This window comes from Liolophura sinensis, chromosome 3, assembly GCF_032854445.1.
Source record: "Liolophura sinensis isolate JHLJ2023 chromosome 3, CUHK_Ljap_v2, whole genome shotgun sequence".
Taxonomy (NCBI): domain Eukaryota; kingdom Metazoa; phylum Mollusca; class Polyplacophora; order Chitonida; family Chitonidae; genus Liolophura; species Liolophura sinensis.
In genome coordinates this window covers 14,117,701-14,134,475 of record NC_088297.1, presented here as the reverse complement: position 1 = coordinate 14,134,475, position 16,775 = coordinate 14,117,701, and the positions used below count along the sequence as shown (strand labels likewise).

General features: G+C 37.5%; 1 protein-coding gene across 1 annotated transcript in view; it reads left to right on the top strand.

Moving 5' to 3' along the window:
- Nucleotides 1–16,775, top strand: part of LOC135463391 (deleted in malignant brain tumors 1 protein-like) — an 80,632-nt gene that overhangs the window by 17,076 nt on the left and 46,781 nt on the right. The window contains exons 7-10 of the mRNA XM_064740650.1: nucleotides 1,986–2,139; nucleotides 4,771–4,946; nucleotides 7,997–8,065; nucleotides 9,233–9,322. Coding sequence (XP_064596720.1) covers nucleotides 1,986–2,139; nucleotides 4,771–4,946; nucleotides 7,997–8,065; nucleotides 9,233–9,322 — 489 coding nt within the window. The remainder of the gene's footprint in view (nucleotides 1–1,985; nucleotides 2,140–4,770; nucleotides 4,947–7,996; nucleotides 8,066–9,232; nucleotides 9,323–16,775) is intronic.

Below are 16,775 nucleotides of genomic sequence, written 5' to 3'. Positions count from 1 at the left end.
AGCTCATTGCATTTGCCCACTTTCGTTCCTTTCTTTCTTACAAGTCTGCAACATGTCTCTTAGATCCAGGTGTGAAGCTTGTTCTGTGGCTCAAATGAAAGTGAACCCTGAAACTTAGTGCCTGATTGGCGACGGTGGGAAGGGAATTCGGCAAATCTCCTGTCAACACGGAGTGCGGATGTGTGAAGGATATTGAATCAGTTGTCTTGCTGTATTGAAGGATGAAGAAGCCGTCATCAAACTTGTATCAACATGTACTCTCGGGGGACTCCGTGGCTCACTTGGTTATCGCGCTAGCCCAGCGTAATGATCCAGGAGCCTCTCACCAATGCGGTCACTGGGAGTTCCAGTCCAGCTCATGCTGGCTTCCTCTCCGCCCGTACGTGGTGAGGTCTGGCAGTAACCTGCGGTTGGTTGTGGGTTTCCCTTGGGCTCTGCCTCCCACCGTAATGCCGGGCGCCGCCGCATAAGTGAAATTTTCTTGAGTACGGCGCAAACACCAATCAAATATGTTATTAAATAAATAAATAAATAACATGTACTATATTATCGAGTGCCACGCAAGAAGTAGAGAAATCTTGGAAAAATGTACTGTTGTGAATATAAAAAATCCTTACCTTTATCTGAACTATAAAGTAATCACTACATCTCACTGAAGAGATAGGTGACGAATGTCAAATACGCATATCACGGAGACTTACTTGATGGAATTTCAGCATGAATTATTTGATGTCAAAGGCAACGATATAGTCGCGTCAAAATATGAAAAGATCAATCACAAAGTGCAAAAGAATTAATTCTGGTTTGATTTGTCTCAGAAATCTGTCAAAATCGCACATTAAGATATACTAAAGACAGTGGTAGGACATTGTCTAATGACACCTTTTGGCACGTCTCAAGTTCATAAAAATTCAACTTCTCAATTTTCGTTAGTCTAAACTACTCTTTATGAAACTTTTTTTCCAGACGCCCATGTTATAGTCAGTGTGATTCCGCACTATATTGGCCTGACATTTTTGATCAAAACACATACTTTGGATTATAATTAGAATTTGCTGAACAATTTGCCGAACAACTGAACAACTGAATAATAAGCTTCAAGGTACTCGATTTGGGATATCAATTAAATGCGCACACTCATGACATAGGTTGCGATTTTTTTCGGAGTCATTGAAAACTGTTCACTTTTTCTTTGAAGACTCTTTTCAATTTTCTTATTTTCTAATCTTTTTAAAGTTATTTTTGTGGTATGCCATGAACGAATCTTTTTGGAAATTGATTTTACGAGTAGTGACCCAAAAGGTGCATTATGGTTGACGAATGTCCAATACGAAACCCAATTTCATGGGAGATGACCACAGGGTGGCTTCACTGAAAAAAAACCTCTTGGGCTGGGAGTACAGTCTTGACTAACAGGCGTTGCACACTCAGGAACTAACCTGTTAAATTTAACAGAAAGTGATGCTATCTCAGTGATGCTAGAGTGTATTCTGTTACTGCGGCAGATTATTCTGTTAAATATAACTTACATATTTGCATTCTATTAGACTAACAGGATATTATGTTGAATATGACACAATATTGTGTTATGATAACAGAATACATTCTAGCATCGTTCAGACAACAGACTGTTAAAATTTAACACATTAATTTTTCTGAGTCATCGGATTAATAAGGGTAAACGAATCAGTTAGTCCAAACTGAATCAAGGCGTAGAAACAAACATTATAGAGATGGTGGTTAGGCTGACAATGCATCAGCTGACAGACATATTGATTTCAATTTAACAGATCCATTCGACTATCTCTGTTTGCTTTTTGTAATATTTGTGTATGTTTTGACACACACCTGATATGCTCTCTGAATACCCAGTGGGGACTGGATATCTGGGTGGTGCAGTGGGTAATGTAGGTCTGTAACCATAATACATGTATTCAAATTAGTTTGATACAGACCATCAGATCGAATTAAAATATTACTTTCAGAAACTATTCCCATGCGACTTGAGAATGGCGAGGAAACAGCAGGTAGTCTGAGTGGGCGCTTGGAAGTCTTACTCCTCGGTAGCTGGGGAACAGTATGTGGCAACAGCGCCAGCCAAGTCACAACAGTCACTCTCTGTGGAATGTTTAACTACAGGTACTTTTTAAAGACGAGTTTAGCTTACTGAGAAGAGTTACGTTAAGTGTTGTCTTTGTTCCGCTGTCTATTTCATTGCTTGATAGGCGTTACTGCCAATACACGTTCTATAATGTCCGTTACTTTACATTGCGCAGTCTAACGATCTTCAAGCAGCTACTACGTCCTAAAAGCAAGGTAACATGATAAGGATCGAGATAGTCAGCATTGCTTTCTTAAATTGTAAAAAAATACATTGTAATAATTTAATTTTCCCGAATTTACGCTTATAAGGCGCAATGTGTTTGAACTGTTTGCGTTCATACTCTAAAAAACAAAACAAAACAAAACAAAAAACAAAAAAATGAAGCCACGCCCAAGAGGGACCACTTTTTCTAAGAATAGAACTGAAGGAAACAGAACGTCGTGTAAAATAAAAACAGAACACTATAATTATATCTGCTTCCATGTGTGTTATTTTCACATTCATAAGCAGGAGCATCAGTACAAATTCTATGGATAGCCTAGAATGAATTAAAATTGTTTAAACAGTAATGCCTACCTCAGTATATGAGCTTGATCACCAAAACGCACACATATGCATTGCCTTGCTCGCCTAAAACAAGCCAGTTTGATCGAAATCATTTTCCAACTACCTACTGTTGTTCTTCGATAACCAGTATGTTTGAAATTCTGAGATATTATCCATATCTGACAAATACACGTGTTTTGCAACGGGCATGACGAAGTCACCTCCCGCATATCTTTGGCATGCAACAACAACAGCAGCAGTCCATTGTGAACAGCGCAAACGCCTTGCCGCCTAGAAAATGCGTCTCATGAAAAAAATTCAACTTTTCCCGCATCTTCTGCACCCGAAGTTTTCTAGTTCGGATTTCACCTTCAAAATGTTCTTAGAAAACTGTCTTCACAATTTTTTTAAATGACCGCAGATGTAAACTTTGCCTCGTCATTTGTCTCTCGGTGCACGTGGCTTTGCTGAGGAACGGTAGAATCTTGATCACAAATTTCATTGGCCCAAAGAATCTCATTCAAAATGTGTATTCTGGAGTCTGCGGCTACAGCGCTCCCTTCTTCCAAACAATAGACAAACATTTAACACTTTGGATTAACAGTAAAACATTAGATATCATATTTCTATTAAAGTCATGCAAGAAAACTTGACGTCACCCATCACAAAAGTATAGCCACAAATGAGGTCGTATTTTCAAACGCGCTTGACGTCATTCTAGCCTTGGTCGATGTCATGTGTGCTTGATTTTCATCGTCACATATGGAATATTATCACGTCACATGTGGAAAATTTTACGGAAATTGCCGAGGATTTTGTTTTTGAGTGCTCTTCACTCACAGGCTTAAATAGTGATTTTGATCGTAAATGTTTTTGAACCGTGGTGTTAGCTATATTCCATAGAGTAACCTTCATATCATTTTAACGTTTCCGCCTGGTTCCTCTTGGGACTGAAGTTGTACTTTAAAGAGCAATTGCATGTCTTTCACCAATATCACATGCACTGAATTATCATACTTTCTTCGCCAATAAAACCGACAACCGTATTATACGTGAAACATTCTTGAGTATATAGCGTTAAACAACAAGCAAATGGATCACGAAAAATTCCTTACATGGCTAACTGGCAGTTTTTATATGATTTCCTCCCGACTCCTGAAAAAAAAACGTTTAACATAATGAAATGTTTTATCAGGTGCTTCGTCTTATCATTCTAGATGATTTGAAACTAGATTTGAACATTACCGTCTGTTAGTTTTGGGTGAAAATATTGTGTTATAAAGGCAATCAGCAATCCTTTTCTGATGGACCTTTTAGTGTAATATTCGTGCTCTATTTTGAAATATGTGGCAAACATTAAATTCCATAAACCATGTTCTTAAATCGGTAGTTAATTTTCCGAAGATGCTTCTTGTACATTCTCTGGCCAGAGGTGTGTGGAAGTCTCTTTTGGAATAAATGCCACTTTCAAAAATGAGAATTGACCGCATTTGAAATATGTTCCACTTTGAAAATTAACATTGGACAGTTTTAACATGGCCATGCTGACTACATTTGATATAAAAGAATTACCAATTTTGAAAAATGAGCTTCTGTCAGTTTTATTTTAACGTTGGAATATGATTTCAAAAATGGTAAATTTTTATTTCAAAAGATGCGTTTATTTAAAAATGACATGTTATTTCATATATGAGTTTAACGATTAGTGTCACTGTGAAGAGCCTTGATTTATTCACTTTATCATTTTGCATAAAGAAACTTTACAAAAAAAAATAGCCGTCTTCTTAAACTGAGTGATTCTTATTTCACACATCTTTCTGAATGAATTTTAAGACCGCAGGTGATGATTCTTCGCTCACTTGTAAAACGACATTCACATTTTATAAAATTTGATTGAAGCTTTACAATGTACCCAGAAATATTTCAATTGTACGACGGTGGACACCATTGTGATGGGAGGAGACCAATCAGAACCCGGAGGAAACCGGGTAGAGCCTGGAGGAAACACACGACCCTCATCCTCGGGTTTCTGGTAGACCTTCCCACGTAGCACTTGAGCAGTATAGTTTCCCAGTCATTTACATATTCCGTGAAATGTTAATCTCGTTGTTCACGAACAGTCATGGAGAATACGTGATGGATGGCAGATTTGGAGAAGGGACCGGACAGATCTGGTTGGACGAAGTGATATGTGCAGGAAATGAGACTGACATAAGCCAGTGTTCTTACGAGCTCTTGGGACATAGAGACTGCAGCCACAGCGACGATCTGGGTTTGGTGTGCTCAGGCCCTATAGGTAAGAGTGAATTCGGATTATAGGTTTAACGGTTTTTTTGGTGAGTTTTGTAGTGGAAAGTCCTCGAGCAAATGCTAATTCTTGTAGGAAAAATAGATAAGGCGCAGAATGGCGTTGGGTCGAATTCCTTTAACCCTTATATATATATATATATATATATATATATATATATATATATATATATATATATATATATATTCTCGGGAATTCTTAAGCTTTTGGCAAACATTGTCAAATAAGGTTCCTCTATGATGTTATTTATTTATTTATTTGACACCGTACTGAAGAATATTTCACTTATACGATGGGGCCAGCATGATGGTGGGAGGACACTGTGCAGAGCTCGGGGGAAACCCACGACCATCCACAGGTTGCTAGCAGACATTCCCACGTACGGCCGGAGAGGATGCCAGGTTCCTCGATGAGGTTCCTCTCTCTACGGTGTCATATTCTGAACATTAGCAGCTGCGTGTCTGAAATTCAAAAAAGTTTTGTTGGCTTCTGCTGTATGCAAATCGAAAATTCAAAGACCCTTTGTTGCCTTCTGGTGGTTGTGAATCTAAAATGCAAAACGCCTTTGTTGTCATCTGGTGGATTTGAGTTTAAAATTCAAAATCCCTTTGTTGCCTTCTGGTGAATGTAAGTCTAACATTCTAAATCCCTTTGTTCTCTCCTGGTGGAAGTGAGTCTAAAATTCAAAACCCCTTTGTTGTCTCCTGGAGTATGGGAGTTTAAAATTCAGAAACCCCTTTGTTTGCCTTCTGGTGGATATGAGTCTAACATTCAAAGACCTTTTGTTGCCTTCTAGTGTACGTGAATCTTAAATTAAAAAACCCTTTGTTTATTTTGGTGGATGTAAGAGGAATTGACACTTTCTGTGCTGATGTGTAGAACTTGCTGTGGGTCCTAATCATGATTGTTGAAAAAACAAAAAGAAAAAAACCCCGGATACTTGCAATTTTGGTAATAGCAAGTTTCTAAACGTCACTGATCTAATATAATTCTCAGTGTTTTGTTGGCAAAACCTCCAGTATCCATTCCCTCTCATCTTTGATCATTTTACGATATAATTGTCTTGCTCATTAAAATGGCAGGGATCATTTCCACAAGAGCGTGCAAAGGAAAAAAAGCTATATAATTCACAGTCTCTTGTCAATAAATGACTATACAAAATATACGGGAGATGTAGCGTAATAAATAGGTACGATGTGGAGAAATACATCGAAATCGATGTGGCAGGCCGAATTTCAGTGGTAAAGTCCTTGTACGTCGCAAACAAAGCCCTTTAATTACCTACCACACCGTAATGTTGTACCCGATTTTTCATGACGAGGATGAAGGATGCGGTTAAGATATTGAAATTCTGAAATAAACTCAACAATCAATGCCTTGTTAGAATCCCACAAACAATGAATTGTACGCCAAAAAAAAAACAAGCAAAAAAAACCTCAAACAAACAAACAAAAAACAAATTGCGACCAGTCAATTTTTTTAAATGAAAAATCACAATAGAGTTAACTTCCAATGCATGCCCATAGTTTCCCTCATGCCGAGAGACCCGCGATCAAACCTGGACCGGGTCATAGCAAAGACTTTAAAAATGGTACTTGTTGCTGCCTCGCGTTAACCACAAGTATACATACATACTCGCATACATCCATACATACTCACGTACATCCATACATACTCACATACATCCATACATACTCACATACATCCATACATACTCACGTACATCCTTACATACTCACGTACATCCATACATACTCGCATACATCCATGCATACTCGCATACATCCATACATACTCACATACATCCATACATACTCGCATACATCCATACATACTGACATACATCCATACATACTCACATACATCCATACATACTCACATACATCCATACATACTCGCATACATCCATACATACTCACATACATCCATACATACTCACATACATCCATACATACTCACATACATCCATACATACTCGCATACATCAATACATACTCGCATACATCCATACATACTCACATACATCAATACATACTCACATACATCAATACATACTCGCATACATCCATACATACTCACATACATCCATACATACTCACATACATCAATACATACTCACATACATCCATACATACTCGCATACATCCATACATACTCGCATACATCCATACATACATTTGTTTCTGTATAGTACATTTCTGAAGATGGCTACACAGTTTTCAGAAGAAAAGGGTATTCGAAAATATTTTTGTATGGTTGATATTTGGGACTATCTCTTGGTATATATCGTCTTTGTATAAAAATGTTATAAATAAGAATGTGATGGAAATTTATTTGAATGTAAATTTGTTGTTTATATCCAAAGACATGCATTTCATCTAGCAGAATTATGATGTTTTTATGAATATATTAAAATATAAATATTATCAAATTCCAGGCTGAACACATTTCTTACCTGAAAAGATTCAAATTCTAGTGCAAATATATGTTATTCAGGAGGAAACGGTACTTCAAAATATTTTTGAATGGTGGATATTTGAAACAACCTCTTGGTATGTGTAACGTCTATATAGTATAATAGTTTTCTAAATGAGACTGCATTTCTACGAATTTATTTGAATGCAAATTCATTGTTTATATATAAGGACATGCATTTAATGTGAATTATGATAATGTTTATAAATATATTTGGAAATAAATATGATCAATTTCCACGATGAATACATTTGTTAACTGAGAGGACCAACTTTTAGTGCAAATATGTTTATTAAACAAGTATTACATCCTCATTTATAACATCATTACACAAATATAACATATACCAAGAGGTGGTCCCGAATATGCACCATGAGAAAATTACTTTTTAAGTGTCTTTCTCTCCGAAAAAGAAATCGAAAATATATTGACGACCAGATTTACAACTAACTTTTCGCACATTATCATCTGAACTTCATGTAAATTTCATGTTTTCTCCACCTTTAAGATATCTAAACAAATTATTAGTGGATCGTAATGATTTGTTTCCCCTTGTTCATCAGGCAAATGTGTCGTGAACAACATCACTTATGACGATGGAGATATGGATCCAAATGATGACTGCAAAGAATGTAACAGTGTAAACAGTTGGACTGAGTTTAGTCTCATGAGTGAGTATATGGCACGAATTTTCCCATCATGAAGTAAAATGCAGTAAATATCAGCAGAAAAAACCGTAAGATTGTATCTTAAAATACTGTGACAATATGGTTCAGATTTGGTTTTGTTTTTTTTTTTGGAGTTAAATGCTGATAATCCTGATAATGTTTATAGCCAGTGACATCAGACCGACTTTTCTCTGATATTAAAACAGGTATTCAAAGTCAGATTTGCTTTTTCTTGTAAAGCGCCACTTAATAAGTGAGTAACGTTCATGTCAAATGCAGAAGTTGAAATTAAAGGTGTATCGGGTGAAGACGTCAGGAATACTAGAAGTATTTACAAGTTTAATATAAGTTTATGATCATTCTATTGATGCCTACTTCATGTTAATGTTAGAAAGTTTATCATCATAAAGGCCTCTAACAGATTGCGCCTCGTGGAGTTTAGCAATGACACACAGCTGTTTTAGTACTCGTGGTACTTTCTCCTTTTCACCCCTAAAGGGATGCGGAATGGACACTGATTGGCTGAGATTGGAGATAGAGTTTCCTGGGTTAAATGTTGCCGCCTTGGTCACGCTTGAATAAATGAACTATACCTAAAATTCAGTTTAGGCAAGGCATAGCCTTAATTTGTATACCTCTCACACGAGCCTATTAGGATAGATTCTGTATCACTATTCAGTATTTAGTACAACGCTAATCATTCAAGTATATGACTCGATGTTATGTTGAGGCAACTACACATTTTGGTGTGAAGGCAGGCCGAATAAAATCCTTGGTAAGATAAGGCTTTGTTATCAAGGAATGTGCATGTATGAGGTCTTTCTCACATTAAAACGGTTGCATTAGTGTTACATAATAAACGACTCCTGTGTTTGGCGATGGGAGGGAGCACGAATTGTGCAGACATAGCCTGATTACCTAATCTGCCAGACGAATCAGTTTAGGAAAGCCCGGCTGCCATACTTTCCTGAGGGAGAAATTAGAGCTTCGGAAAATAGTGAGGCCGTTACAAGCGATTAATGGCGTAAACACACGCTGTATGAGTCCAAAATTATTACACATTCCAGCCGTTTTCTTCGTTGGTGAGTTTTGCACAGTCGTTCGCGGTCTTGTTGTTATTACTAACCTGAGACGTGTGCTATGATGATGGGGAATCGCAGCCAGGTGTGCCTTGTATGGCATGTGTGTCTGAGACCAGCACAACCGAGTTTACTCTGTTGCGTGAGTACTTCTTAAAATGATAAATTTTTGAAATGTAAATTTGTTTATAGTAATTTCACGGCAGTTTTGTAGTGAATATAGGCCACACCCGTCTCTGTCACTCAACTCTTTACTTTTAGTATTGGTGGCCTGTTTGTATTAACATGTCTATATCTTGCTCTTTGTCGTAATCATTCGTACACATTACCATAATTGAAAATAACATCACTAGCTCTACGCACTGATATACAGATGCTGTCTGTATTATTGCATACTTTTTCTCTAAATTATAAAGCTAAACTCGGTGATGTTGTTTTCGATTCAAAGATTCGATTGCCTCAGATGACATCCTAATTATTTAATGGCATGCTAGGTAATGGAGCCCAGTATGTTTGATCACCTAAACTGTGATCGACTTTACTATGTACCCTGTTTCTGACACTGCCATGTTTGAAACTATTTTGACGTTTTAGTGTAAGAGCACTCTAATGAATGAATTCATTTTAACTTTTGTAGCTATATGACCTCGCGACAGTTTGACTTCAGAGTACGATGTGAAGAAATTTTGCTATAAAAGAAACAACGCAGACCGTTCGTAGAGACAGCTGTGCGTGATTTGTTACTGCGTGGAGTTTGTTCTAATTGCATGGGGCACTGCTTTCTACAGTTAGTCTACACTTTATGTTTAGCATGCCAGTTGCTTTTGAATAATTATGACATCTACGAGGAAATGTGTCGAAAACAAGCTTTTGGATTTTAATAGTATGAATTAGAAATAGGCATTATAAGTGCATCTTCGTTGTAGTCAATTGGACACCCATCTTACGAATATATAGAGCTTGCTATGTTAGGTGTCACTGATGGAAAACAAGTTTGGTACTCAGAATGACTGAAACTACAGAGCTGAATATCGTCGATAAGTTATGGATGGAGATGTGAAAGCAAATGCTTCCTGCAAATTATGCAGCAGTGTGAACAGCTCGTCTAAGTTTTACCCTCATACGTCAGTATCGGTGAATTTTCTAATGATGTTTAAAGAAACGATAATGACAACTTCATCTCAAAATAGCCGGACGTTTTAGGAATATTCCTTAAACTAAATGCAGGTAAATGTTTGAATTGTAAATTTTGGCGTTATGACATTATTTTGGCATTGATCAACTTTCTTCTAACACCGAAACAAGTATTTTGTGTAAGATTCGCTGTTTCATGCACAGTAACAGTTTACATAAGAAAAAATCACAAAAACTGCAGACACTAACGTAAAGTTGTATTGAAATTTGGGTGAGAAAAGCTATGAAGAACATTAAAAGATATTTCACATTCATTTGCATCCTCGTTTTCTTGATGCATTCTTCATTTTGGTGTTTTCTTCTAAACATTTTATCAATATAGGGATTTTTTTGTTATTTTTGTCTTTACTTTTTCAAGATATTGGCTCATAAAAATGTCCAGTACGGAATTTAACAATTACACACGCACTGTTTAGTACTCATGGTACGTGCTCTTTCAAGCACGTTCGTATAGACTTAGCAGCGCTACTCATTCAAGAACACTATTCAGTAATACTAGTATATATCCAGGCACCTTTAGATTCTTCTCGTTAGTACACACTTTAAACGTCCAAAACTTATCAGCCATTTGAGGCGTTTTTGTAGGTTTTTATTATTCAATGTTGCACTGTCGTTCTCGACAGTGTACGTCAGTTTGTTGCCTTTATTGAACTGAGAGAGTCTTTTGCATATAATGCTATAATATATTTCTTTTCAGCTAACACGTTTTGTCAACAACGTATGCTATACTATAGGGACAACCACAGTCTAATATTAAAATAGTGAAGATCGTTGAAATGTGAATTTGTCAGTACTCCCACTTCTAACTTACTGATGTCATTGGTCTAAACTTCACTGGTTGCTTAATTGGTACAAAAAGAAATTTTTTTGCTGGAAATCCATTCAGTTTTCGTACCGATTTAAATTGTACCTTGTCCCTGCCACGGCAATCCTAATGTCTGTTCCGTCTCGACTCAGTCCGAAGCGCACAGTGTGGAGTGACATCGGCTCGTAGAATAGAACTAAAGTAATAACTTCAGCTGTAAATGTCCATGCTCTGTTGGCCACCATTTTTGGAAATTACGATCCTGGAATGCACGTTTCTGGATACCAGGGAGACAACAACAGAGACTGTCGAAAATTGAATGCTGGCAGATGGAGAATTAAAGTTTACCCCAGTTGTTATTGCTCTAGTTTTGATTCTCTGTGCCTATTGCACTCACAGTTGAATTATGTGCTTTGGGCTAAATACTGACAGGCTACTTATCAAGATTCATTGACAACGTCTTTCACGATGTTGGATCTGTGGGTCCAAGTGCTTCCCGCTAATTATGTAGCGATGTAAACTTTGATGCTAATATGTTTGTGTCCAGAGAACAAATGTCTTATCGACAACGTGTGTTATGACGATGGGGAGTCGCAGTCAGGTGTGCCTTGTATGCAATGTGTGTCTGGGACCAGCACCTCTGCGTTTACTTTCTTAGGTGAGTACCGTTTATAATAGTTACGATTGTTAAAATGTGAACTTGTTATTGCATCTGTGTGGCTGAAGTCTGTACTTCTAGTGTAAATCACAAATATAAAATATACTTTTCTTCTGGAAGTCTATGGTATTTGTGCTTCACTTGAAATGGTAGTAAGTGCCACCCACAGGAATCTTGATGCGTGTCTTGTCTCCACACATTTCGCAACAACAAGTTTTTGGATATAGGGGCGACAGCTGCGATCATGTCGCAAGCAGCATGACGTAGGAGAATGTTAGGAGTAGGAGAATATAATTTTACCGCTGTGGTCAATGCCTTGGCTTTAATTTTGCTCGTTGGTTGTATTCATGACCGCGTTCTTTGGGATGGATACAGGCAGAATGCTCATCAAGGGTTATTAACAACATCATTTTTATGCCGGATATGTGGATCCAAATTATTCCTGAAAATTATGGAACAGTGTAAACATCTTGCCTTGCTTGTACCATCCAATGCGAGTATTGTGTGAATTTTCCCTCATTGTTTACGGGTAAGACAGGACAGGATGAAATATACAACAGGAGAAAGACAAAAAAAGCCATATCTGAAAAAAGAAACGTTTGCAGATGTCTTAGGTTTTTCTTGTCCGAGCGACTTTTTTCTTTGTGACACTTACGGATCGATTTTCCTGTGCTTCTCATTCAAGATCACGAACTGTTTAAACTAGTTTTCCATCCAGACACCTCTTAACACACACACTTTAAAGGCCTGATTAACCATTTTAGGTGCTTTTTCAGTTTATTGTTTGCACTGTTATTCTGGAAACATGGTTTTTTGCGCCTTGTTTGAATTGAGAGAGAATTTTTCATGTTAACTTTGATGCTAATATGCTTGTGTTATCGTTAGTGCGATTTAAGTTTACTTGAAAATTGTGCATCTGTGGGGCTCGAGTCTATACTTTCAGTGTGAAACACAAAAACAATGCTCGCTTAGTTAAGATAAAATATACTTTTCTTCTCAAAGTCTGTTATTATTGCTTTACTGAATATGGTGGCGAGTGCCACCCAACCGAATCTTGATGCGTGCCTTGTCTCCACTTATTTCACAAAGACATTCATGACTGGTCTGGATACAAAGGACGGCACAAAAAGTGAAGGCCAGCCGTAAATTTCCATGATCAATTAGCCGTCATTAGGACATTACGATCCTAGAATGCAAGTTTGTGGATACAGGGGAGACAACTACGATCATGTCGCAAGTAGCATGACGACAGTCTTAGAACAAGGCCGCTGTGGTCAATGCCTTGGTTTTAATCCTGTTTGCTGTTTGCACGTATTACCGTGTGCTTTGGGGTGGGTAGAGACTGGAGACCCATCAAGATTCAGTAACAACATTATTTTTGATGATGGAGATGTGGGTGGAAATGCTTCTTCATGCAATGTAAACTGCTTGTCTGATTTTACCTTCAAGCAAGAATATTGTGTGAATCTTCCCTTATTGTTAAAGGGAAAGAAAGAACAGGATGAAATAAACAAGAAAGACAGATTAAAAAAATAACTGTATGAAAATAGCTTTTCCAGTTGATTTTTTTTGTCTAAATTAAATGTATTTAAATGATTGCATTGTAAGTTTGCGGACCATGGTCATAATGCTATTGGCGTCAAACCGACGTTTCTCTGTGACACTTAAGGATCGATTTTCCTGTGCTTCTCATTCAAGATCACGAAGCACTGATTTGAGTTTATATCCGGGCACCTGTGGATTCTTTCTGTTGACACACATACTGTAAGGGTCTTACACCTATTGGCCATTTTATTTGTTTTCTGCTCTTCTTGTTATAGTCTGCACCGTCATTCCAAAAAACACATGATTTTGCTTTCTTCGTTGAATTGAGAGAGTCATTTACATGTTAACTTTGATGCTAATACGTTGGCGTGCAGAGAACAAATGTCTTATTGACAACGTGTGCTATGATGATGGGGAGTCGCAGTCAGGTGTGCCTTGTATGCAATGTGTGTCTGGGACCAGCACGTCTGAGTTTACTTTCTTAGGTGAGTACTTTGTAAAATAGTAAAATGAAGATTTGCAAATTGTAAGGTTGTCATTAGTGGGCTTAAAGTTTACTTAAAAATTGTGCATGTGTGGGGCTCGAGTCTATACTTTCAGTGTGAAACACAAAAACAATGCTCGCTTAGTTAAGATAAAATATACTTTTCTTCTCAAAGTCTATGCTATTATTGCTTTACTGGAAATGTTGGAGAGTGCCACCCACACGAATCTTAATGCGTGCCTTGTCTCCACTTATTTCACAAAAGACATTCATGACTGGTCTGGATTCGAAGGACGGAACAAAAAATAAAGGCCAGCGGTAAATTTCCATGATCAATTAGCCGTCATTAGGACATTACGATCCTAGAATGCAAGTTTGTGGATACAGGAGAGACAACTACGACCATGTCACAAACAGCATGACGTGAATCTTAGAACAAGACCGCTGTGGTGAATGCCTTGGTTTTAATCTTGTTTGCTGTTTGCATTTATTACCGTGTACTTTGGGCTGGGTAGAGACTGGAGACCCATCAAGATTCAGTAACAACATTATTTTTGATGATGGAGATGTGGGTGGAAATGCTTGGTGCAAATTTGGTGGCAATGTAAACTGTTTGTCTGACTTTTCCTTCAAGCAAGATAATGTGTGAATTTTCCTTATTGTTAAAGGGATAGAAAGAACAGAATGAAATAAAAAACAGAAGACACATTGAAAAGAAACAACTTTATGAAAACACCTTTTCCAGATGTTTTATTTTTTTCTAAATTAAATGTATTTAAATGATTGCATTGTAAGTTTGCGGACCATGGTCATAATGTTTGTCGCTATTGGCGTCAAACCGACGTTTCTCTGTGACACTTAAAAATCGATTTTCCTGCGCTTCTCATTCAAGATCTGAAACACTGATTCGAGTTTATATCCGGGCACCTGTGGATTCTTTCTTTTGACACACATACTGTAAGGGTCTTACACCTATTGGCCATTTTATTTGTTTTCTGCACTTCTTGTTCAAGTCTGCACCGTCATTCCAAAAAACACATGATTTTTCTTTCTTCATTGAATTGAGAGAGTCATTTACATGTTAACTTTGATGCTAATACGTTTGCGTCCAGACAACACATGTCTTATTGACAACGTGTGCTATGATGATGGGGAGTCGCAGTCAGGTGTGCCTTGTATGCAATGTGTGTCTGGGACCAGCACGTCTGAGTTTACTTTCTTAGGTGAGTACTTTGTAAAATAGTAAAATGAAGATTTGCAAATTGTAAAGTTGTCGTTAGTGGGCTTAAAGTTTACTTAAAAATTGTGCATGTGTGGGGCTCGAGTCTATACTTTCAGCGTGAAACACAAATACGGTGCTCACTTAGTTAAGATAAAATATACTTTTCCTCTCAAAGTCTATGCTATTATTGCTTTACTGGAAATGTTGGTGAGTGCCACCCACACGCATCTTGATGCGTGCCTTGTCTCCACTTATTTCACAAAAGACATTCATGACTGGTCTGGATTCGAATGACGGAAGAAAAAATAAAGGCCAGCCGTAAATTTCCATGATCAATTAGCCATCATTAGGACATTACGATCCTAGAATGCAAGTTTGTGGATACAGGGGAGACAACTACGACCATGTCACAAACAGCATGACGTGAATCTTAGAACAACACCGCTGTGGTCAATGCCTTTATTTTAATCCTTTTTGCATGTATAACCATGTACTTTATGCTGGGTAGAGACTGGAGACCCATCAAGATTCAGTAACAACATTATTTTTGATGATGGAGATGTGGGTGGAAATGCTTCTTCATGCAATGTAAACTGCTTGTCTGATTTTACCTTCAAGCAAGAATATTGTGTGAATCTTCCCTTATTGTTAAAGGAAAGGAAAGAACAGGATGAAATAAACAAGAAAGACAGATCAAAAAAATAACTGTATGAAAATCTCTTTTCCAGATGATATTTTTGTCTAAATTAAATGTATTTAAATGATTACATTGTAAGTTTGCGGAGCATGGTCATAATGTTTGTCGCTATTGGCGTCAACACGACGTTTCTCTGTGACACTTAAGTATCGATTTTCCTGTGCTTCTCATTCAAGATCAGGAAGCACTGATTCGAGTTTATATCCGGGCACCTGTGGATTCTTTCTGTTGACACACATACTGTAAGGGTCTTACACCTATTGGCCATTTTATTTGTTTTCTGCTCTTCTTGTTATAGTCTGCACCGTCATTCCAAAAAACACATGATTTTGCTTTCTTCGTTGAATTGAGAGAGTCATTTACATGTTAACTTTGATGCTAATACGTTTGCGTCCAGACAACACATGTCTTATTGACAACGTGTGCTATGATGATGGGGAGTCGCAGTCAGGTGTGCCTTGTATGCAATGTGTGTCTGGGACCAGCACGTCTGAGTTTACTTTCTTAGGTGAGTACTTTGTAAAATAGTAAAATGAAGATTTGCAAATTGTAAAGTTGTCGTTAGTGGGCTTAAAGTTTACTTAAAAATTGTGCATGTGTGGGGCTCGAGTCTATACTTTCAGCGTGAAACACAAATACGGTGCTCACTTAGTTAAGATAAAATATACTTTTCCTCTCAAAGTCTATGCTATTATTGCTTTACTGGAAATGTTGGTGAGTGCCACCCACACGCATCTTGATGCGTGCCTTGTCTCCACTTATTTCACAAAAGACATTCATGACTGGTCTGGATTCGAATGACGGAAGAAAAAATAAAGGCCAGCCGTAAATTTCCATGATCAATTAGCCGTCATTAGGACATTACGATCCTAGAATGCAAGTTTGTGGATACAGGGGAGACAACTACGACCATGTCACAAACAGCATGACGTGAATCTTAGAACAACACCGCTGTGGTCAATGCCTTTATTTTAATCCTTTTTGCATGTA